Raw genomic sequence first — 22951 nt, 5'->3', positions numbered from 1 at the left:
AACAACACAATCCCAGTGAGCCCACTCATGCTGATTGTACCTGGGCCCTGCCCCATAAAGGCTTGGCTGTCCCCTCTTCCCCTCTCCCCTCTTCCCACAGGCAAAAGAGGCATAAGGTAGAGTTAGCTCAGAAAATAAACATAAGGTTCTTACCCTTTCACCTTCCCACCTTTGTCCACATTGCACACACCCGAGCCTTGGGTACCTGCTTACAGGTAGAACGAGTTAGTGTCCTGCAGAGCATTCCCATACAAGGGAGATTTCCAGCCACCCCTACAATCAGGTCCTCTTGAGGTGGTACCTGGAAGAAGGTGACAGTATTTGCAAGCCACATGTGTTTTTGGCCTCAGATGTGTGTGGTAAATCGCCTTCCTGCTTTTTTCCTCCTCTTCTCAGGGGCCTGCATTTAATGTTTGGTCAACAAGGAGTTGGTGGAGTCTCACCGTCCACCAGGAAAATGAAAGGGTCACATGAGCCCCCTTGGGGCCCTGTTACTTCTCAGTAAGCCACCTCAAGGCCCTCAGATTCTACACTTACCCTCAGCCCCTGTGTGAAATGCTGGACAGGGCTTTGTGATTGATGCCCTGCTTTCTGTGCACTTTCACCAACAGCTTAGCCAAAGTGCAGCCCTTTGAATTCTAACAAACAGACGAGGGGTTTAACTTGCTCCATTGCCCCCAGAAGATGGATTCTGTATATAAAGTTGTTATTTCTAGCTTTTGCTTAGGGAGGAAAAAAAGAATTTATTTTATGTTTTGAGGTTAAATGAATGTGGGATAAATGTATACATAGTGTCCTGAGTGTATATATGTATGTATCGCTATATGTCAGATGAACTGAGGACTTTTCCACATATGGAAGAATTTCTCAAGATCATGTTTAACTAGAAATTTCTCTCCCTAACTTCCCCTGAGAGCATGTTTGAATATACATTATATATACATATATATGTTCCTGTGTGTGTAAATACATTTCCATGTTTCCTATATAAAAGAAAACTTACCACGTATCAGAGCTTACTAAAGTATTCTTACAGAACAAGTAAAGGAACAGAGAACTTTAGCCTAATAATAATTTAACCTCATTTAACCTAATAAGAAACATTACATGTGTTAGGCTTTTAATACCTGTTTCTCATCTGAGCTGGTTTAGCTTGCCAGTTAAGAAGCAACAGAAACAACAAAGTGGTTTGCATTGCAAACCTCACTTCCTGGCCCACTTCTTGGAAGAATCCTTGGGTTTTGGCTTCATGTGGGGATGAAGCCTTCAAATTCAAAAACCCAGGAAGAAACCTCTGGTTGGGCTGACCCTTACTAGATGGGAGAGGGTTTCAGAGATGTTAAGTGTTCCCACTCCTGGGTCAGTCCTGTCGGAATCAGAGCCAAGGTGTCCTGGGGTGTCTTTTGGTACCTTTTGGAACAAATCTTGTGAGCCTCTTGCCTGTTTTCTTTCCTTTTTAAAAAGTCAATTGATTAATCTTTAAAAACAGATATAATTGTATTTGGTCTTAGTCATACAACATAATGATTTGATATCTGTATATTGTGAAATGATCACCAGAATAAGTTTAGTTAACATCTATTACCACCCATTGTTACAAACTGGGTTTTTTTGTGTGTGTGATTATTTGCCTCTTTTCTGAGACTTCCTTTATCATAGACTAGATTGGAAGATGCTGTGTTTAAAACACAACAGATTCTTTTTTTTAAGTACTTGAAATAGAAAGATAACTCAGATGTCACTTTTTGCTTTATCCCTTAAAGACTACTAAACATCCCCAAAGCTACTAAAACACGAACCAGAAGGTAAATGCGTTTTCTCACCATTGGGAAATAAAGGTGCCAGTTACTGTGTTTAAGAGCAGGAACTCTGGAATGACCTGGCCCTGGCTCTCTGTGAGGCCACAGGTGAAAAAGAATAGGACAAATGTCTAAATTGTTGTCGAGGGAGGTGCTTAACTACTCCTGCCTCTGGAGCAGTTACCTTCTCATCCAACCATTACAAGCCACAGAAGAGGACAGGTGGTAGAGGGTGACACACAGCCTTTGGGAAGCTGGCTTTGCAGATGAACAGGTTACTGCCAAAGCTCTTTAATCTGGGTTTGATTTGATAAACGCTGCCAGGTAGGGTCCTCACGGATGGGAAAAGGCAGAGCTGCTTAATGCATTAGGATCTTCTTGTTAAAAAAAAAAAAAAAAAAAGGATTTCTCCTTAAAGGAGATTTGAGCCTATTAAGAATTCCAGTCTTACTCTATTTTGGTAAAATCCCCCCACCCCACCCTTTTAGTGATTCCTCTTAGTTTTAAAGCTTGTTTGTAGTATTAGAGTTTCATTAAGAGATTTGTTGCAGTATCCTTTGAGTCAACAGGATTTTCAGACACAGGGGTTTTCAGACACAGCCTGCACTCCCCAGCTTGTAGGTATAACTCATCTTGGCAACATCAGAGGCTTGATGAGGCTTGATTCCTTTTCAACTTGCTGCTTTAATCCAGTCCCCATTTGTCTACGAGGCAGCACTGTAGCTCCCCCATTGAAAGGAGGTGGCCAACCCTAAAACATCTCAAAGCAGGGAAATCCATTTTCTGTTGCTAAACACCATTGCTTCTCCTTTTTTTCTGGAACTGATGTAATAAGGATCATGTTTGACTTACACACTCCAGGCACTCAACACACTCTGAAGATAATGGGACAGCAGAGCAAAGAGAATCAGAAACATCCTTTAAACATACACTGCACACACACAGATTCAGAAAACTGCCTTCCTGCAGACAACAGCATTCTAAAAATCATTTCAGCTTCTAAATATTAATGATCTGAATAAACTCTAACTTTGAACAGCCCAGAGATGCTAAAATGTCTAAGAATGGTTTTATACAGTATCAGATTCTTTTCACATGCATTCTGTCTTTGGCCTTGGTGCAAAATCACATAATTTGTTGTAATAGTAACAAACTATCAAATGCTACCAACAAGGGTGGTGTGTCCAGTTCTATTTGCATATGCTTGTAATGTCTACAGAGTGGCTTAATTGACATTCTCCAATTTAATGTATATGGCATCCTCATGAAGCGTTAGGGGCAGGATATGATCCCATATTCTTTTTGAGGCCACAGAGGGAATAAAGGGTCAAGGGGCCAGCGGATATGGTTGCCCACTAGCCAGGAAATGGCAGAACCAGATTCATGTTAAAAACACAATTTTCACTGTGTTTAACAAAGCCAAGCCTTAATGACTGATGGATGAGGAAGTGAAAATAAAGCCTGTCTCCACCACTGCCCCCTTTTTATGGTTATCTGGCAATGGCTCAGCTTTTAGCAGATGTTGACTTTGGGCTCTGATACGATATTGTTGGCCAACATAGAGCCTCCCAGCATTTCTATCTTCAGTTGGGTATCTTATATCTTTCAGCTGAGAGAGCTGGAGCCATGCACCAAATACCAAACACCGGTTTGTCAGAATTATTTTGCTTGACGGAAATAGAAAGCTCATTTCTATGTCACCCCAAAATGATGGTCCAAAAATTTTAGAAGTGAAGGAGAAAACCCCCCAAGCCTCTCTAATGTTCTCAGTGGCTTGGCAAAAAGGACTCAGATGGCTGCCCTTCCTCAGGGTGTTCTTGTGAGGTACTCTTGCTGAGAAGAACCAACCCAGTGTGTCATAAAATATGGGTGTCTCCCATCATGTTTCCCTTCCTCCAGTGACTTCAGCTTTCACCCCCTGGGATTAGAAGAATAAACCAGGGATGTGGCTGGTGCAGTGACAAAGGAGAGGGAGCCATGCTGTGGAGAAACAAAGATACACAATTGGGCCAACCCTCAGGAACTCTGAAATCCAGGCCATTCCCTGTCAGAGTCCAGTCAGGCAGAAAGCAAGAATCGAGCCTTATATCCTTCCTCCTTTGGAAATATTTGTTAAGTTCCCAGATCTGAGATGTTGAGTGGCAGTGTGAAGGGGCTGAAAGTGCCATCTTCTTCCTCAGGGACCTTGGAATTTGTTTGGGTGCTATTGACATTCCTGTTTAAGGGACCCATGTTCTTGCATGGGAACTTCTCTGTCTTCCAAGAGCCAGAGGGACCCAACTAAGTTGTATCATCCAACACCAAGATCTTCAACAGCTTGGGAAGAGGCATACAAGATCCAAAATATTCTAAACTGAGCTCAGCAGAACCAGCAAATGCTTTCCGTAGTCAAAATGAGCTCTTCTTTATGCAGCTTCAGAGCATCCATATCTGAAAGGGTAAACCTTTGTGGCCAGACAGACTGAAATTTGACCCTGCTCCACAGGTCCTGGCCAGGTGTCCTTTGGCAAGTTTCCTGAACTTTCTCCCTGAGCCTTCCTTTCCACATCTGCACAAAAGCCTGCCAACACCTGTGTTGCAAGGCTGTGGCGAGACTCAGGGAAGAAGCACAGAAAGTGTCATACTGTCTCTAACCTGTAGCAGGTGCTGATACCTGTTGGCTGGTGTCTAGCCCAGGTCAGAAATAAGCCAACATATATATTTAAACAGAGCCCCAACTGGGTGTCTGAAGACAGATAGGACTTTCCTATTATTTGGGGGAACTTGTCTGCAAACGGGCCCTACAGGCTATACTAAATACAAATCCAGTAAGAGTTCATGGCCATCCCTGACCTCATCACCCGAACAAAGACATCCATCTAAGGGCTAAGCGTTCCAGGAGGCAGGAGAGGTGAAAGACATGAATGAGAGGTCTTGACCCTGAGAGAAAACTTACTAGTGCCATGAAGAGGCCCAGAACCCCTGTTCTCCAGGTTCCCACCCATTGTTTCCCTTTACACATGTATCTGTCTGTCCCAGCTCTGGCCAAGCCTTCAGTGGGATATGCCAAGGAGGGTTGCTCTGGTGAAACCCAGGTACAGGGCACATCATAAATCCCATACTATGGTCCTGCTTTTGGAATTTGTGCAGCCAAAATTTACAGACCCCTGGGGCTTGAAGTTTTCTGAAAGTGTCAGAGGAGCCCTGACTGAAGTAGGGGCATCGGCAGGTCTGGTGACTGTCTCTGCTATGACCAGGACAGCCTCCTTGCATCTCTTCCCATGTCTCCCTGACAGAGATGGCAGCTGAGTTCTCACAGAGGCAGTGAGATCTCAAATCAGCAGTGGGCTGATTTGAAGGTGACACTTCCATAATTTTATTCTCATTTCCAGGTATGACAGCAAGGCCCCCATTAGGAACCTCATCCTCTGATTTCAAGAAGAAAAGCTGCATAGCAAATCAAAGAGAACTGCCAGCTTTTGTTTTTGTTTTGTTTTGTTTTTTAATATCCAGTGATGGGCTGGGGCTTGCCTGCTGTTTTACTGAATACTTCAAAATACAGACCAATTAAAGGTTTACTCTGGGCCATTCATCACATCAGATCATAGCATTCCTTCCCAGAGCTGCTTTGCTGGGGCCAATAAATGCCCCCACAACAGTGAGTCTCCTGTCTCATCGGTGATGATTTTGTCCTTTGCCGTTAGATCTTGTCATCAGCATGGCCCCGTGAGTGGCCATCTGGTGAGGAATTTTATTTTATCTCAGTATTTACAGAATCCCATTAGGGCTCAGCATCTGGGTTTGCAGATTTACCATCAAGGCCTCGTATCATCTCTGAAGCCATAGATACATCCTGATGCTATTTGGTAGTTAAGCCTCCTCTCCCTTCAAAATTTGCTGTGTGTTGTGGTCACTGGGCTCTGGGCTTCAGCCCACCTTGAACGTTCCCATCCCTAGATGCTATGGACAAAAGCACTTGGATGACTGAAGGACAAGAGGCCTTCTTTCCATCCAGATATTTTGGCAACTCCTGGCACAGCCATCACACACAAAGGACACCCAAGGGAAGAAACAACAGGCAGCATCCAGGAGAGCCAGTGCAGAGTTGATTTAGAAACAGAAAAACAAGGAGAGGAAATAGACTCTCTCAGGATGGATGCATTGTAAAACTCAAGTATTTCTGAATAACTTGGCATAAAGTTAATGACCAAGTGATATCTATCTGTTTCTTATTTTTGGTCCCCAATTATACATTCCTCTATGGTAAGATTGCTGAATAAATCAATATTTGCATCCAGAGATGCAGTCAGGAGTCAAACAGCTGCGAACGTTTGGCAATACTTGAAGCTCCCTCTCTGATTAGCTCCTGCATTTTTGTTTTTTATTCCCTAAGCAGATACTCACTCTGACCCAGATCACTTGGTGATTAGGGTCAATTCATGTTTAAGCTTTGAAGATTAGAGAGAACAGAAATGGCTGCCACTTCCCTTTCTATTTTCTTTTAAAAACTTTAAACTTTAGAAACTAAAAACTTGAAAAATATGCATAATATTACAAGTTCACTCAAGGAATTTATCCACATTTCTACCATGTTAAATGTTAGCAAAGTTTATATTGGACTGTCATATTTCCTTACTTTATTCACCAGCTTACAAGATGTCAATCTCAACATCTGGTTTTTAATAACCCTCGACATCTGGGAGCTCCTTTTTATTCCTATGGTGGACGAGGCACAGTAGTGATATTGGCAGTGTATATTTTCAAGTTACGATTCCTGTCTCATTCAATCATAATTAATTACCACTTTTTAATGTATTTAATTTGCTAAAAGTGATTTGCATTAGACCACATTTCACTGTTAAGAAAATAGTAGTAGATGTTGGTGGCAGTAGCTTTCTTCATTTCTTTCTTTCTTCTTTTTTGAAGTTTAAAACCCAGTATGAATGGATTTGAAACAAACTGAATGTATCCATGCTATTGCATTTTAAATGCAAAATGAAATAAACTACTCTGCAAGGAAAGTGATTTTATAGTCTTTTAGAAGCAGTCAGGAGAGGCTGTAGGCTGCATTGCAGCTAAAGTGTTGTTCTGTTTTGTGACTTTGGCAAATCATAGCATCTCTCTGTGCCTGGGGTTTTCCTATAGCAGTAACTCTGGGGGTCAAGAACCCCCGATGATGAAAGTTTCCATCTAGAGAAATGTACTTTCACACCCCCACCCCCCACAATGTTCTGCACTGAATTTCAAGGGGTTGCTAAAACCCTTTAAATCCATTTGTGGATGCTATAGATTTTTCCTTCTTTACTAGCATAAAAAGGGACATCAACTTTGCTTTTCTCCAAGAACTGAAAGGGAGTTTAATGAACATAAAAATACATGTTTCTCAAGTGATGTAGGGAAAAGATAATGTTTTGTTTTGTTTTGTTTTGTTTTTCTTTTTTTCTGTCAGGAGTAATTACTAGACTGCATAGTGACAAACACAGGTAAATTTTACATGAGAAGACTCAGCCAAAAATATCTATTGTATCTTATTTTTCCCAGAATATTTCTATCTGAACTTTCCAGTGCAAATTGTCCAATTTTGTACTGTGTCCAATTTTGACTGTGTGCAAATCCCCTAATTGACTTCTGTCAGTCAGGGACTCTTTAACCCTCTGTGATCCATGGACTCTTTTGGCAGTCTGATGAACTCTCTGAACCTCTTCTCAAAATGATACTTTTAAATGCAGAAAATAAAGTATGAATAGATAAAAAGGAAACAAATTATGTGAAAATTCATTTCAAGATCACAGAAATAAATCTTTGAGTAGATGAAAATTACCTTTGCCTATTGGTAAGATTAGATTGAACTGCATGAAACTGCTGTTTTCCTAGATCAAAAATGGCCAAGTATTGGCATTTTCATATGATTCAACCTAATAGTGCAACAACTTAAGCAATAAAGATCCAGTAGTAAGAAAATGTTCCAAGTTATTTTTTTTTCTGGTCCTGGTTTTTAAAACAAAGAAGCATGTCATGGCAAAAACTGGTTTCATCAGGGATTTATTAAAAGACACCACTCCCAAATCTGTGTGAGACCAGGATGTGAACCACTCAGTCCTCAACATTTTGTCTATCCTTGCAGTAAACCATGAGCATTCCTGTTGCAAATGGAACCTTATGGTGGTGGTGGTCCTATTTTGAATTCACTTCTGTCTTCAAAGGTTGAATTTCCCTGCCTATCTGCCACTTCACTAAGTGAGGAAACTCACCAGAGCCATTCTGGAAATGTTTTCAACAACAAGAATTCAGACCAAATAAGTTTCAGTTTATCCACAGTTGAATACAATTTTAAGTTAAACAAAATTTTCTTTCTATAAGCATTCTACTGAATGGAAAGTGTACTCTCTTTTCTTTGAAACTTATTTGATTGCAAATGTATAATCGTCCCATGGCAGCCACATTCTCCCTTACGCTGAGAGCAAAATAGAACCTGACAAATCGAGAAGATCACAGCCCGGTTTGAGTCTTTGTGAAATAACCAGTGTGAATTATCACCTGCTACAAAAGTAGATCTTTTTAAAAATTCTTCTTCAGCCTTTATTGATACTTTAAGCTTAAGAGATATTAAGGGTATTTGATTACTATAATTACTTCTCTGCTTACTTAAAAGGTTTAATCTACTCCTTAGGCATATGCAATTCTGATTGCATGCTTTCCAAAAAAATAATCATCTGCTAATGTAGACTAATTTTAATCTTCTAATCCAATCTTGACACAGAGTCAGAGCTGGGTGGGTGGAATGTTTTTGTGTGGGGGTTGCCATAGATACAAACTTAGTTATGTATTTGACAAGTCAGTGATGTGGAACTTAAGTTACTATGGATTTTTTTTCTCATTCTTTAAGATTAAATAACAAAGTGAAGATCAGTGTGCATTTGCAGTGCATCACGGTGTAACTAACCTTCTCTTCTTTCATTCCGGTGCTCCCTCCTCTTCGCACACCTCCCTCCCTGGGCCGGCCGCAGGATGACGAGGAGGGCATATGGGCATAGCCGGGCCTGTAAACCAAAGTTCCAGTGTTGTTTTGAGGGGTGAGAAACCATCTTTTATATCATTTTTCTTTAAAAGATTGCAATCTGGTGTTGTATTGTGTGTGTGATCAATAATGTTCATTGATGTTTGTGACTGTGCCCTGTGTTTGCCCCTGTGTTCTGTGACCATGCTCAAGAACCCTCTCCTTCCTACCTACGGCCCCTTCCCTGCCACCTGAGACCTCACTATCACACTGCCGTGTTGGGGCTGGGTTGAGCACAATTCTAATGCTTCTGTGTTATTTAAGATGTAAACTACACCCTCACTAGGATTTATGCACATTTTTAAAGGCATGATTGAGGACTCAGAAATTGTCACAATTCTCCAGTTGTGGTTTTCTGCTCACTGTTTGCTTTTGCCAGACATGCCAGTGTGGTGTGATTCTCACATCTTTCTGGTTGTTCAACTGTTTGGCAAGGAATAAGGAAAATGAAATGATATATTTGTATGGAGCTGAAAATGTCATCTCTAAAAAGCCTGTTTAATGGACTATACTATCTCTTCTATGGCAGTTCTGAAGAAAACACAAGGATCAAGGCATAGTAATGGTGAATGGGTAACTACACCTCTTTGAATAAATTAGAAGAGATATATTAATATTGGCAGGTCTCATTGGTGGCATTATATCTGTTGCTTTTTTTTACAATTGTGTTCTATGGATCTTTGCATTATACATTTCATGCATGGAGTTTTTCTGAATGTTTTGCTGTTCTAAAGGTGGGTTTTTAGCTACTAACAACCCACCCTTTATTTCTGTCCTATCTGCATTATAATGGTTTCATCTATGCATGTAATTGCCACAGTTATAAACAGAACACTAAACTCTAGTGACTTTTGCTGCTGGGACTCACATCTCTCCAGTATACTGTAGGCTGTTTAACACCAAGTCACAGCTCCCTGGAGTTACCTATGGTTACCTGAAATATGGTAGGAATGTGAAAGATTGTATGCCATGTGATTTTTTTATGGTCAAAAGTACTGAGTATATAGTTCTTTTTCTAGGACAAACATGAAACATCACAGTACTGGAGAATCACCAAGTCTGTGACTAGAGAGGCAGTTACCTGGGGTAACAACAGGTGTACCCTTCCTCAAGTCTTGCCCTCTTATTTCATGGCAGTGGGGCTTTGGGTGTATCTTAAAACAATCACTGGTGTGTTTTGCCCATGGGTGACAGCTTCAATGATGTATTCAATTACTTGGTTTGAACTTGTTGTAGTTCCTGCCAATAAGTCAGATTGCTTTCTCTGGTCCAGCAGGAAATACACCAGGTGGGGGGACCCAGGTGGTAGGAGGGGTTGATTTTCAGATACAGTATCTTTCTGTATAGTAAAGATGTAACACCTCCTGGGTCCATTTGCTGCCAGTAGAGCCTTCCTGATGGTCACATCAGAGTATTTCCTCTCTTCACTCTTTCCTGGGTAAAGTGAAAAATGGCACTGGAATTATGTCTGTCAGGTGCAAAGTGGCTCCAAAGAGAAGCTTGTCAGTATGAGGAGGCAGGGAAGTCAGAGAAACTCTTAAGAGCCTGTCTGAAAGAGTCTCCCTGTGTCTTGAAAAGCTAATAAAAGAATCATTTGACCTAATACAATATTAAATGAGAAGAAAAGGTTTTAAAATGCTAAAAACACCAGCATGTCAAATCTACCCACACATGCATAGAATAGGTAGGCAGAGTAAGCTCCTAAGAGTTTGGGGGTTGTTGCAAGAAATGTGGGTCCTCCTTGGGGCTTTTCTATGAAGCTGCTTCTTCTGTACCATAAATGTTGGTGTACTGGGCTGCATTTCGGTCTCCTCCTGGATCATAAAGATCTTTATTGCTCTGTCATAAGACTCCTGACATCCACCCTGCCATTTCCTGAGATAGGAGGAACCTTGTTGTCATCCTCAGGGTAGAATTGGTGCCAAAGCTCATAGAAAACCTTGCTTTGCTCGTGAATTTCCCCAAACACCATGTGCCCCAGAAAACAAATGTCTTCTGATAATTAGTCAATATATAATCTTACTTTAATATGTTGTAATAAATTTTATAGGCTTCTGAGGAAAACTACTTATCTTTCTTTATGACTCCTTTAAACAAGTTTACTCAGATATCTTCAGGCTTTTAAAACCAAATCTTAGAGACTTAAATAATGAGATACTGGGGAACTGTCTGCTTTGGAACAGCCGTTGCCTGTTTTGAGTCACATTGGAATCTGTGGGGACTAAGGAGACATTAAATTTATAACTAAGGATGGATAATAATGGCACATTAAAAATTAACTGTTTGAATATTTTGATTTATGGCCCTTATAAAAGAAACATTACAAGAAGTTATTTTACTAAGCATCAGTAATATACTTATAATACTATTAAAAGGCCTTGGCTAGAATCTGGTGTTTTGGTGCTAAAATGAATCATAATTTAGGAAAAGTTGTTCCAAAAATGACAACAAATTGGAATTAGTGTAACAACCCTGACAGCTCCTCCCTTTTTTGTCACTTCTAGGTATGAGCCTAGGTGCAACTTATTTTTTTTGCTATGATCATTCAAGGGTAGTGTTTACTGTGAGCAAAGCGGACTGAGGAAACTTTGCTTTTCTAAAGAGTTTTGATAGCCCCTAGAGCCACTCTTCCTCCCCCCACCACAAACCTCACACCCAGCCTGACATTATCCGCATGTGACCTATGTAGTCCACAGAACCCTGAGCTTAGAAAGGCTCCACTCTTGGTTTAATAATGCTCTGCTGCCACTGAAGAAGAAGGCCCATGATTTCATTTTGCACTTGGCACTACAAATTGCATAGACAATGCTGCTTCGATCCACTGTATACTCTATTGCCCCCAAATTCTCTCCCTCCCTCTCTCTATTGGCTCATCCCCTGTTTCTTCAAGGCTACAATTTACCTTTGCCTTGCATTATTGTGATGATTTTCTCACGAAGACTCCATGGGATCACATTTCCAGCATGTTGCTGCCCTCATGGGCATCCCTCAAATGCATATTCTAACACTCTCCTCTCGCCCCCAACTTTTGATTGTGAAAATGTGCTCCTGGAGCCCTTACTGCATTTTCTATCTTGCTTTGCAAAATACAGGAAAACAGCTACTTAATTCTCCATTATTTTATTTTTGGAAAATCCACTTAATGTGGCAATCATTTGTGTCAGCAAATAACTCTTTATTTCCATTGAATGGAGGTGCTTCCCTTGGACCCCTCTTTGATTTGTGAACATTTAATGAGACGGGGCAGTGAGGGACCAAATCAAGTCACCTTGTGAGATCTGGTGCCACGTCGGCCTTGACATTTGAATATTCCAGCTTTTACTGTGAACTCTGGTAATTGAGCATACATAGAGCACAAGACCATTTTTATTTCTTAAACCACTAGAAAGGGATAAGTCTTTTTAGATTGAAAACACATGCAAATTTTTCAGACCTGATTCATAAAAATACAGATGTGGGCATTAACAAGTTTTGGCACGGAGCTGTGATGCCAGCAGACACATCCTGTTCAAAATGAAAAATTGGAGCCCTATGCCACCAGCACATGGGCCATGTTACAGAGTGCAAGTATGAGTTACAGCGCACTTAGCCCCAGCAAGGGTTTTTTACACATAGAAGCAGAGCTTGAAGGCTGGTGGAGCTCCCTGGATGCCTCCCCTCAGGAAGAATGAGGAAGGAGGTGTGTTTTATTGTGGCTTGAAAGTGTATGATTTCCTTGCATTCCCTGAATAGACAGGGTCTAGACGCTAGGCCTGCATTTGTCCTGGGGCAAGAGGAATCCAGGGGTTGGGAAAGAAATTGTGGAAGGAGCCCTGTGCTCTTAGACTCTCAACCAAAGCCCTATTTTCTCTGCAAAGTGGAGTTTTTCTTTTGCACCTCCTGTATAGAGTAACAAGTTTTTAATTCAATCTGTATCTCCTATGACTGAGGATCTGATGCATCTCCTTTTTGTGCCATTGGCTGCAAAGGCTTTTCTTTCATGTATTTATCCATTGATTTTATCATTTTACCTACTCATGCATCCTTTCATCAAATGGTTAAATTCTTGGTTAGATGCTGACAAAACAATGATGAGTAAGATAGACATTATTACTACTCTGTGAATGTTACAATCTAGTTAATGAAAGCAAATCACATAATTAAAATATGAATGAAAACCTTACATATTTTGATCATTGCTTTAGTGGCAAATGGAAAGATATGGAGATTAACAAAAGGAACCTACTTCTAAAAGGATGTTCAGTGAGCATCTCTCCAAAGAAATGAGTTTCATGCCAAACATTAAAAGGGGGAGAACCAGGAGGAATCTATGCCTGGGAGGTGGTCCTAGGTATCTGTGCATAGGGCTGCAGGTGGGAAAGAGCTTTATGGGCTGGAGGAGCTTCAAGATCACGACTCTGGATGAAGAATAAGACAGTAGGTGAAATTGAAGGAGTGGGAAGAAGCCAGATCACGTAAGTCAAAGTAGAGAGTTTGGGTTTTAGCCTAAGAAAAATTAAAAAATGAAAAGAACAATCATTGGCTTTAAGCAGAGACATGACACAATTTGATTTATGTTGTAGAACAGCCCTGGCTGCTTTGTAGAAGACGAATTGTCATGGCAAGAAAAGCAGAAGTAGGGGCTGCTCCATCAGTTGTGAGAGAATTGATGGTGCTGACCCAGGGAATCAGTGAGGCAGATGCAGGCAAATGGATAAGTTGGAGATGAGAGTAGGAGGTGGAGCCAGTAAGATTCAGATGGGGAGGTAAAAGAAAGGACTAAATCAAGAATGCTTCCAGATTTCTACCATGGGTATTGAAACTGGGGCAAGCCATTGTTGAACAATATGGGGCAGAGTAGGAATCCAGAGTTTTGTTTTCCCTTGATATCCAGTTGGAAAGGCCAACTGAGAGGCAGCCTTTTGACTTGTCCTCTTTTCCATTTGCCTGTGTACAAGTGGGGGGAATCTCTTGCCTCTCACTGCAGTGATTTTTAGGAAGTCAGGTTTACAGCATAGCTAAAGTCTAACTTCTAGAATATACAGCTCCTCTGATTTTCAAAGAAAAGAAGAGAACTTAAATAGCAAAAAATTGCAAAGAGAAATCAGCAGTAATAGAATATGGAGATGTGTGGGGCAAACTGATCTGTGGAAAAATCATATTCCTGAAGTTGTAGAAGGTTGGAAAGGACCCAGAGAAAGAAGGAAACAAGGTCATTGGCTCTTGTACCCTCTGAACTCCCCAGGAATCAAGAATTCTGTCAGTTAAGGGGTAGCCTCATGAGATTTTGGCTGCTTTTAATTAATGATTGCCCCTCTTGAAATCCCAAATATACAGTGGACCCTTGAGCAATGCAGGGATTAGGGGAGTTGACCCCACATATACTCAAAAGTCTACATACAACTTTTGACCCCCCAAAACTTTACAGTTGTCCCTTCGTATCTGTGGGTATTGGCTCCAGAACCCCCTGCAGACACCCAAATCTGAGAACACTGAAGTCTCCTATGTTAAATGGCATAGGACAATGCACATAATTAGCCCTCTGCATTCACAGATTCCCAGCTGTGGCTCATATAAGTGGACCTGTGCACTAAAACCTGTGTTGTTCAGGGGTCAACTGTTATTTTCTTCAAAAGAGCCTTCCAATCATCCGTTTTAAGGAGTTAAGATGAGAAGTCACTAGAAGTAGCCATGAGATGTTTCAGAACCACCAACTGCAAAATTAATTGCTAGGCAAAGTGAGATGTTTGTGCTCTGTTATCTTCCTCCATTGCCACCTTTTTTTTTTTTTGACACCTCTGTTTCTCTGGAAGATATGTATATATTTACATCTTCCAGTCAGGCTTGTGGGCTATTTATTGTTCAGAGCTACAGCTTGAATGAACTACCCAACCTGCTTCCAATCAATAATTCATTCAGAAATAATTCATCATCTTAGTATTGAAGTTGAGGCAGTGAGCTAAGTACAATTTCACCCTGGAAGAACTTAGAGTAGTACAAAAATTCATAGTACACAGATTCTTAAGCTGGTGTCCATGTACCCCAAAGATCTACAAATCCCTTCACATAGTTAACAGACTTTAATGTGGGTATGTGCACATTCCCCAAGGAGAGAGAGTACCTTGAATCCTCAACAGAGATTTATAGGAGTCCTGTGACTCAGAAAGGTGAAGAACTGACCATTCATCTAATAGAGATTAGGTGACACTGTGTAGAGTGGCTCACAGTGGGGTCTCTGGATTCAGATGGGTCTGGGTTTGGATGGCCTTGGGTAATTGTCCTTCTCAATCTACCTCATGTTCTCAGTGGCAGAAGGTTTTGTACACCATGTGTCACTAAGTGATGTCAGGATACCTCCCAGGGACATGGTGAGGATTAGATGAGATGAGGTGAGTAGGATGCCTAGCCATGCCTGCTGCATGGTGAGGAGCTCAATAGAACATCACTGATATTGTTACTTTTGGGCTCAGAAGAGCAGACTGTTTATGGCAACTGGAGAAAGTAGTTGATAACTCTGGGGTGGGTGAATTTGGGGGCTGGAGAGTGTAAGAGAAAGACAGAAGGAATAAAAATCAAAAGGAGAAATTTATTCCTATGACCATAGCTACATAAGCCAGCTACACAATTTCCAGCACGTCTTAAAGCATGTTTACCCTAAAAACACACCCTCTTCAGTTACCTTTGATTTTAATGACACCTGGGAATAGCAAAAAAAAAGGTTTGATTGCTGGCGACTGTAGATTAGTCTGTCTTTTGAGCAGAGGGTTTCTTTTGGCTGGAAGAAAAATCTAGTGAGTAATGTGAAAAGCCAATGAATATTTTTAACGAACAACTGTGAGCTGATGAATTGGAAGAGAGAAAAGAGTAATATTAAAAATGTCTCAGTCCACCTCTTTCTGCTCTCAACTATGATGGCCTCGGATGCTGGGATAGAAGCTTTTAAGCTGAGTAAAGAGCAGTAAATAAGTTCTTGTGGATTCTTTCTGGAGCTTGTAAGAGTTACCTGGCAAAGCAATGCATGTTAGCTTGGATATGACCACACTCTCAGGACCTGAAATCTGGCTGAGAACTCATAAACAAACAGTGGTGATAAATGAATGTGGGCCAGAGGCGGGAGGAGTCTAGCGGAGTGTTGTTGCATTACATTACATCCTTCCTGTGCCAGGGCTGGCGCTCAGGGAGTAGCCCAGCCTCTCCCACCCCTTTGTCATTTGCTCTACAGTGTTGTGATGGTCTGGTCCTGTTTAACCTCTTTACTAATGATCTGTAAAGGGGAGTAAAGAACATGTGAAGGAAAGTCACAGATGACACTAATTTGGGAGGTGTTGGAAACACTAGAGAGGTCACAAAAATCACACAAATGGCCTGAAGATGGTTAGGAACATGGCAGGGAAAATAACAAATCTTGGAGAAGTCCAGACACTCACATCTGGTGAGAATTAATCAGATATCAATGGGTGGGAGGAGTATGGAAAACTGAATGCTAGAAGAAAAATAATAAGCTGCATGGACTTGGGGAAATCCAGCCATGAGTGAGAGCAGGGAGAAGCAAGCACCAATGGCAGTCAGCACTGTCTGAAGGTTAGCAGGTGCCAGAGACAGGCATCACCCTTTGTGACAATGCTGCCCATAAACTGTGTCTTACACTCAGGACATCACAATGTTATTCAGTCTCTTTTCCGGAGGATCACCCAAATTACCAGGAAGATGGATTTTTAAAGAACACAACCACTAAGTGATATCAGAACACCATTCAATGTCAGGTGTTGATTCTCAATTCCTAATGTTATCATTCAAACACATGGCCAGAATGGCATTTTCAGGGAGAGCATAACAGATTCCTGTTAAGATATGTAAATGTGGATTTAATAAGGTTCCTGACTAGACCAGTAGACCAAGAATAGACACTTCTCAGAGGCCTGTTTTGGGAAGGCATCCAATTGATAGGCAATGTTAACAAGCTGAGCCAGAACTTTCTTGGTGTTTCAGAGAGAGGAACTCCAATTCTACCTCTTTCCAACCATTCCCAGAGTCCCCCCAAAATGAAAAAACAGACAACATCCAAAATAAGAGTGCATGTTTATGGTCACCACCAACTGGAATGACTATATTCCTTGCTGCCATTGAGGTATCAATTGGTTGGAGGCCCTTGGTCATGCCCAGATGTATCTAAACTGTATCCTCAGGCCTTTCCCATATATGCCTTCCCCAGAGTAACATGATCTCTGCAGCAAGACCGCCGGCCCTCTTAGCTACTAGATGATCCCATGAAATAGGTTCTGCAATCTCCACTTTGCCTTAGTGGCCACAAGGCACCTTTCCCAGGAGCATGCCTATTAGAAACTTTGGGATAAAAGTGTACATTCCCTCTAGCTATGTTTTCCAGAAAATGTAATGCAAATGCTAGGAAGAGCAGCATATAACAACTGAGAACTTCCATCCTGCAGGGTGCTGTTCTGAGCTGCCCCCATCTCTCCCATGCAGATTCTGCAGTGGCTGACACTTGCCTTTGAGCTCATGGGGCTGTTCCCAAGGAAACAGAATTTCGGGGATGCTTATCTGCATATGAGGAGCCCTTCCTGTTGTTTCTTTTAGCCTTCAGGAGCTTCCCACAGCATGAGGTTGAGCCTGGCTCCTTTGCAACCCCACTGTGTGTCCTAGTAAGCTGGTTCTTCCTGTAATGTCTGAGTCTGGGTGTCTGGGTTGCAGGGCTTGGGCAACTGAGAACTCCATCCATCCGCAGTATTTCCTTAGTGCCTCAGTCTCTGTACACATATAGTCTGGTAGAAATAAAACTTACAGAAGGATATAAAAGAAAAGTTGTTATAAAAATCTCTGAGAGATCATTTCTTAGTGAAACTTGTTAGACCCAGAATGAAAAGGCAACTACCCATATGTGGCTAAAGACCCTCTATATCCATTACACCTTCATCCTTCAGAAGAAAATATAGGATGGAACTCTGAAATAAAAATTACAAAGTTCACTTTCACTGGAAAACCTGAGTTTTACAGCCACTGCTTCATTTTCTCCATTTATTACTTTCATGTTCACTGTAGAAAACTTAGAAAGTTAATGAGGAATCAGGAAAAAAACACTTCTTGTAATCCTCATTCAGAGAAAGTGCCATTCTAAGGCACATTTTCCCATGCAGACATGGTCATGCAAATACATGCCCGGTAGGAACAGAATCCAACTTTGCCTAGTCTTTGGTGCTATGTGGCTGGTAAGCACTGAGGCTCTGGAGTCACACCAACCCAGTTCAGATACTAGTTCTACCAGTCTTACATGCTGGCTAAGCCTTGGAAGGCTGTTATTGTTGTTATTTATTCCGTGTCACATGACTCTCTTCCATGTTAACATACCTGTGTATAATTTTGATTTCTGCTCTGCACTGAGCAGTCAGAGAGCCTCATCAGGCTGGGGTGGGCCCACAGCAACCGTCTGGAGAGAGTGGGAGTAACGAGCATTGCTGCAGTTTGATTATTCTTGGCAGCAGTATGAGACTGCTTTGTTCCATGCTCAGGTATCAGCAAGGAAGCCCAGATGCCTGTGGCTGCCCTGAGTCAGCTGTGGTGGAATTAGCAGCCCTGCTGATCCCCAGCATCATTCTTCTTTCAGTGCACCTTGATCTCTGATGTAACTGCATTATTTGATATGAGTTTCTGTACAAATCCCTGTACAAAAACAAGACACCCTCCATGATTAAAAAGGGGTGTTCCATTGCCCATGGTGTTGGATTCTGATGAGGTTCTGCAGGTAGAGCTATGGGCTGCTGTTGTTGGTTGCTTTTATATTTTATTGATTTGTTTTTGCACCTGTATCCATCCACTGGTGCCAAGGCTCTAGCTTGGGAATATAGTGAAATCACATTAGAGGCATCCTTTGTGTTCCTCTTTGTCCAGAGGCAGATGACACAATGGGAAATGGAAACACTTCTGCTTTCTACTGGGAGAGAAATGACTCACCCAGCTGACAGCATCGCCACCAGCAGATTTGAAACACAGTTCAGCCTCCCAGGTCATCAATACCATCAGTGGCAGAAAGGCTTGTCCTTCCTTCTCACGGAATGTGGAAACCAAAGAGGGGGAATGAGGAAGTGTTCAGAGCCACAGAGCACTCCTGTCCCTCCTTACACAACAGGCTTGGGACTCAGAGAAATCTGATATGTCAGATAAGGCAGTGACTATGGGTAAGGGTGCAAGCTGAGACTCGCTGGAGGAATTTTCTCCGTGTTATTATTTTTTAAATTATGAATGTGCTTGGTGTGTTGCAGAGGCCAGACAGTTAAGCCTTTTCCACACTTCATAAGTGAATGTGAGCACCTGGTCTGAGGCCCAGAACTCCCATCCTTGGAGGCCTTCAGGGAGTTTTATGTACTTGGGGGTCTCTTATCAGTGTGTCTCTCACCTTGGTCAGCAACTGGACACAGAAGGATGGGTTCTCCTCATACCCCCTCAGGTAGCCTCTGCTTTTCCAACAAACACTGAGGGCAGGGGCAGCTGAGGGGAAGTCTTCCACCTGGCAGCTCTGTGCTTAGTCCACTCATCATCAGAAACATCCTCAAAGTGCCAAGGGCTGACATTGCCACTTCTCCTATTCCTGTCTCACTCATGTCTGAGCCCCCATCAGCTCCAGGGGGATGACAGGCAGGTAGCATCATGCCTGCTTTACAAAGTAAAAACCTGAGGTTTCAACCGTTGAGATTTTTTCAGGGATGTAGAGATAGGACATGGGAGGTAGAACATGAACTTCAAACATCTAATTCTTGGTCAACTGCTCCTCCCCCTGTAATAGTAATTTGCTAAAGTTGTTCCTCAGAAAACTGATGATCTTGGATATTAAGGCACTTTTTAAAAATTATAATAAAAGCATTCTGTGTTCAAATAAGTTTGAGTGAAACTGGATTAAACAAAATGAAATAGGCTTCTCCATTGTGGGCCTTCTTAGAGCCTTTGATAGGCCAGGATCCTCAGGCTAGTTATCACACTCCAAGAGAAAGAGGGAGTTAGCTGGGGTGGCTGTGCATATTGTTCATAGGCCCTTTTCTTCCCAGACCCTCATATAGAATTAGTGCCCACAGAATATGTATGGGGAGAGCTTTGCTACAATCTGTCTTCTCTTTGGTCTTCAGGATAAGCTTTTGGCCCTAGCAGGTGGAGCTGCCACCATTATGTGGGGGTAGCTAACTGGGAGTCCACAGGATCCTGTGCCAAAAAAAAAAAAGAGATGAATGGGCCTGAAAAGGAGAAGGCATGTAGCCCAGCACCAGCATTAAGCTTTCGTCTCCCTTCCTATGTTGGGCAGCTATGTATGCCTAGTATTTTTACCTGGAACTTGATGGACATATATATGCAGTATCTAATAAGACATACAAAGAGGAACTGGGCCTTTAGCCAAGTGCCTTAACAAGGGAAATGGTGTCAGGGCTGTGAGGTCAGCAAGGTGAGAGCCAGCACTTCCTTTCCTGTGTCAGTCACTGTCCTCAGTCAAGGCTGAGCACATTTTTTCTGTAATGGCCAGAGAGTAAATATTTTAGGTTGTGTGGGCAAAAGGAAAAATAAAGAATATTATATAGTATCCCTATAACAAGGAAGAAAATGCATTTTCACAACTTTTTTGTTGATGAAATGAAAAATATAATGAGTTCATTTTTTGTAATACATATCTACTAATGTGAAGAATAGGATTCTTTTGGAGGGAAATGACATTCTATTTAATTGGGGTTCAAAGTTATTATTCTCTGTCATCAAAATCTATGCAAATGTTCATCTGTTAGTATTGATCCAGAGTGGTATTTTATTATTTCATGTTTAAAAATGTCTATCCCCACTGAGAGGTGATACATGGGCCACTTGGTCAGCTGTCAAGGCCTGACTGCCCTACAGCCATCTGCAGTTCTGTGCAGCCATGAGCGTGCCCCATGCTGCCTGGGGCATAGGTACTCCATGCCACTGCAACACAGAAGTAGCAAAAGACATCAAAGGAACATGAGGTCCTGGCTGTGTCCCAATATGAATTGTATTGATGGACAAATTTGAATTTCATATAATTTTCATGTGTCACAAAATGTTCTCCTTTTAATTTTTTCCAACTCTTTAAAAATGTAAAAACTAATTGTAGCTTGCAGGTTGTACAAAAGTCAGTGGCTACTGCATGTGATCCAGTGGTTCATCATTTGCCACCATCACCCTAAGTGCTTTCATATCGATGGCCCTGTACAACCTTCACAGCTCCCTCTGTGGTAGGTACTACTACTGTCCTGTTTTCAAGATGAGGAAACTTAGACACAGAGAGGGGATGTTCCTTGTCTAAAATCACACAGCTCAGGAATGTTGAAGCTGGGATTTGAACCCAGGTGTATATGACTCCAAAGCCTCTCTCTAGGACTCCTGTTTGTCTGTACTGAGTCACACTGCATTCTCCAAAGTGACTCTTTCAGATCTCCACTTCAGTCTCCAAGCTCCTCCCTCAGTCTTCTCTCATGGGACAAGAAGGTCGGCTGTTTTCCAAGAATCATGAAGACAGTGAACAGGACTCCATCATTTTCCTCTTCTGTATCTCAGGATTTTGCTCCATGGACGTGTCTCCCCTTCCTTCTCCTCATACCTTCTTTTTAACTTCTCCTCTTCTTCTTGCCTCCCTTTTTTTTCATGAGTAAAATGTCCATCTTTCATGTGGAAGTTCATGGAATGAGGGTGGGAGCTCTATCTCCCAGACCTGTCCCTTAGTAGCTGTGGGACTTTGGGCACATTATTTAGTCTCTTTGAGCCTCCATGTCTTATCTGCAAAGTGGGGGGTAGGGGAATGTGAATCCCAAAGAACACAATGATTTAAAATGCTAGTCCAGTGCTAGAACATAGTGAGTACTTTGTCTTATTTTCTTCCCACTATCACCTCCTTTGATATCTTCTTCACTGATCATCCCTTACAGCACCAGTATTTCTGTAATGATTTGTCAGTCATACTGTGCATTATAAAGAACTCAATGTTTATTCCATGTCTATCTCCTAAATCAGGTTGGGCACTGAGCACCAGTCTGCCCATTGTAACTGCTTTACATGGACTCACATCCTCAAAGAAACAAGTGGAAACCATCTCTGTGGGGATCTTCATGCTTGCCACCAAAAGGGAGGAGTCCCTGGAATGGGTTGGTCATAACTTTCCTAGGATCAAACAAAAAATGTATGCGCACAAATTCAAAAACCCTCAATACACACTCCCAGTGTACTAGTACAATTAATAGCCAATTGGAATTAGGTACTTGAAGAAGCTTAAAACTTTTCAGCCGTCATCAGAAATATCACCATGATGTGAAGTCAGGAGAAACTCTCAACAGAAGCCATAAAGCAAGTAAAATTACAAAGAAAATGCTAACATCACCCCTGTCTTAGATGTTTGTACACTCTTATCTTGTCTGATCCAGAATAAGTAAATGAAATGTTAGGAATAGCTTGGTGAGAAAGGAAATGTTGCATCTTTACCCCTGCAGGACAGCATGTGCACACTTGAAGGCTCCAGCATATTCTTAGAGAGGCTTGCAGGGAATTGTGCAAGCACGGTTGTTCCAGGCGATTATGAGTCCTTTGTGTTTCAGGTTTCATGGTTGCCAGCAGCTGGCATCCTTCAGAAATCCTATGAAAAGTGGGCAGATCTCCTTGTGCAAGTTCTGAGTAGAGTGTTAAGGAAACTTTGTGTGTGACTCTTAATCTTGTTGGGAAATTTTAGGGTGAAAAATGTAATTACATCTGAAATGCCAACAACCAAGGCCAAAGGAATGTCTCCTCTTTGGAAGGTTCTTTGTTGATGAGATTAAAAGCTAAGCTCTTATGCTTCTGCCTACAAATTATTCAGATTATTTGAAAAGAAATGAAAGGAGGCACTGGGAGGGAAAAATGCCACATACCTTTTATGTAGCACTTAACTAATGCTCACCTGTTTAGTAATTAGTTCAACAAATATTTATCTAGTACCTACTATGTTTACTTCAACAGAAACTAGACAGAAATGGTCTCTGCTCTTCTTGCCTTATTTTGTCCAACTAAGGTATATTCTTAATTATCTGTCAATAAGGTTATACGAAGAATTCAAGGACTCTGCACTTTAGCACAGGACAACTTTACATTGCATGATCTATAT

General features: G+C 41.6%; 1 protein-coding gene across 4 annotated transcripts in view; it reads left to right on the top strand.

Moving 5' to 3' along the window:
* ERC2 (ELKS/RAB6-interacting/CAST family member 2) overlaps positions 1-22951 on the top strand; it is a 943617-nt gene that overhangs the window by 763573 nt on the left and 157093 nt on the right. For all 4 annotated transcript variants that reach the window (XR_006784938.1, XR_006784937.1, XR_006784936.1 and 1 more), the window contains one exon: positions 8786-8851. Coding sequence is in view for 1 of the 4 variants with exons in the window: in XM_045832534.1 (XP_045688490.1) it covers positions 8786-8812 (27 nt within the window). In the remaining 3 variants the exon portion in view is untranslated. The remainder of the gene's footprint in view (positions 1-8785; positions 8852-22951) is intronic.

The sequence above is a fragment of the Phyllostomus hastatus genome, unplaced genomic scaffold, assembly GCF_019186645.2.
Source record: "Phyllostomus hastatus isolate PE091 unplaced genomic scaffold, TTU_PhHast_1.1 phas_contig_16, whole genome shotgun sequence".
NCBI lineage: Eukaryota > Metazoa > Chordata > Mammalia > Chiroptera > Phyllostomidae > Phyllostomus > Phyllostomus hastatus.
This window is presented reverse-complemented; position numbering and strand designations above follow the sequence as displayed.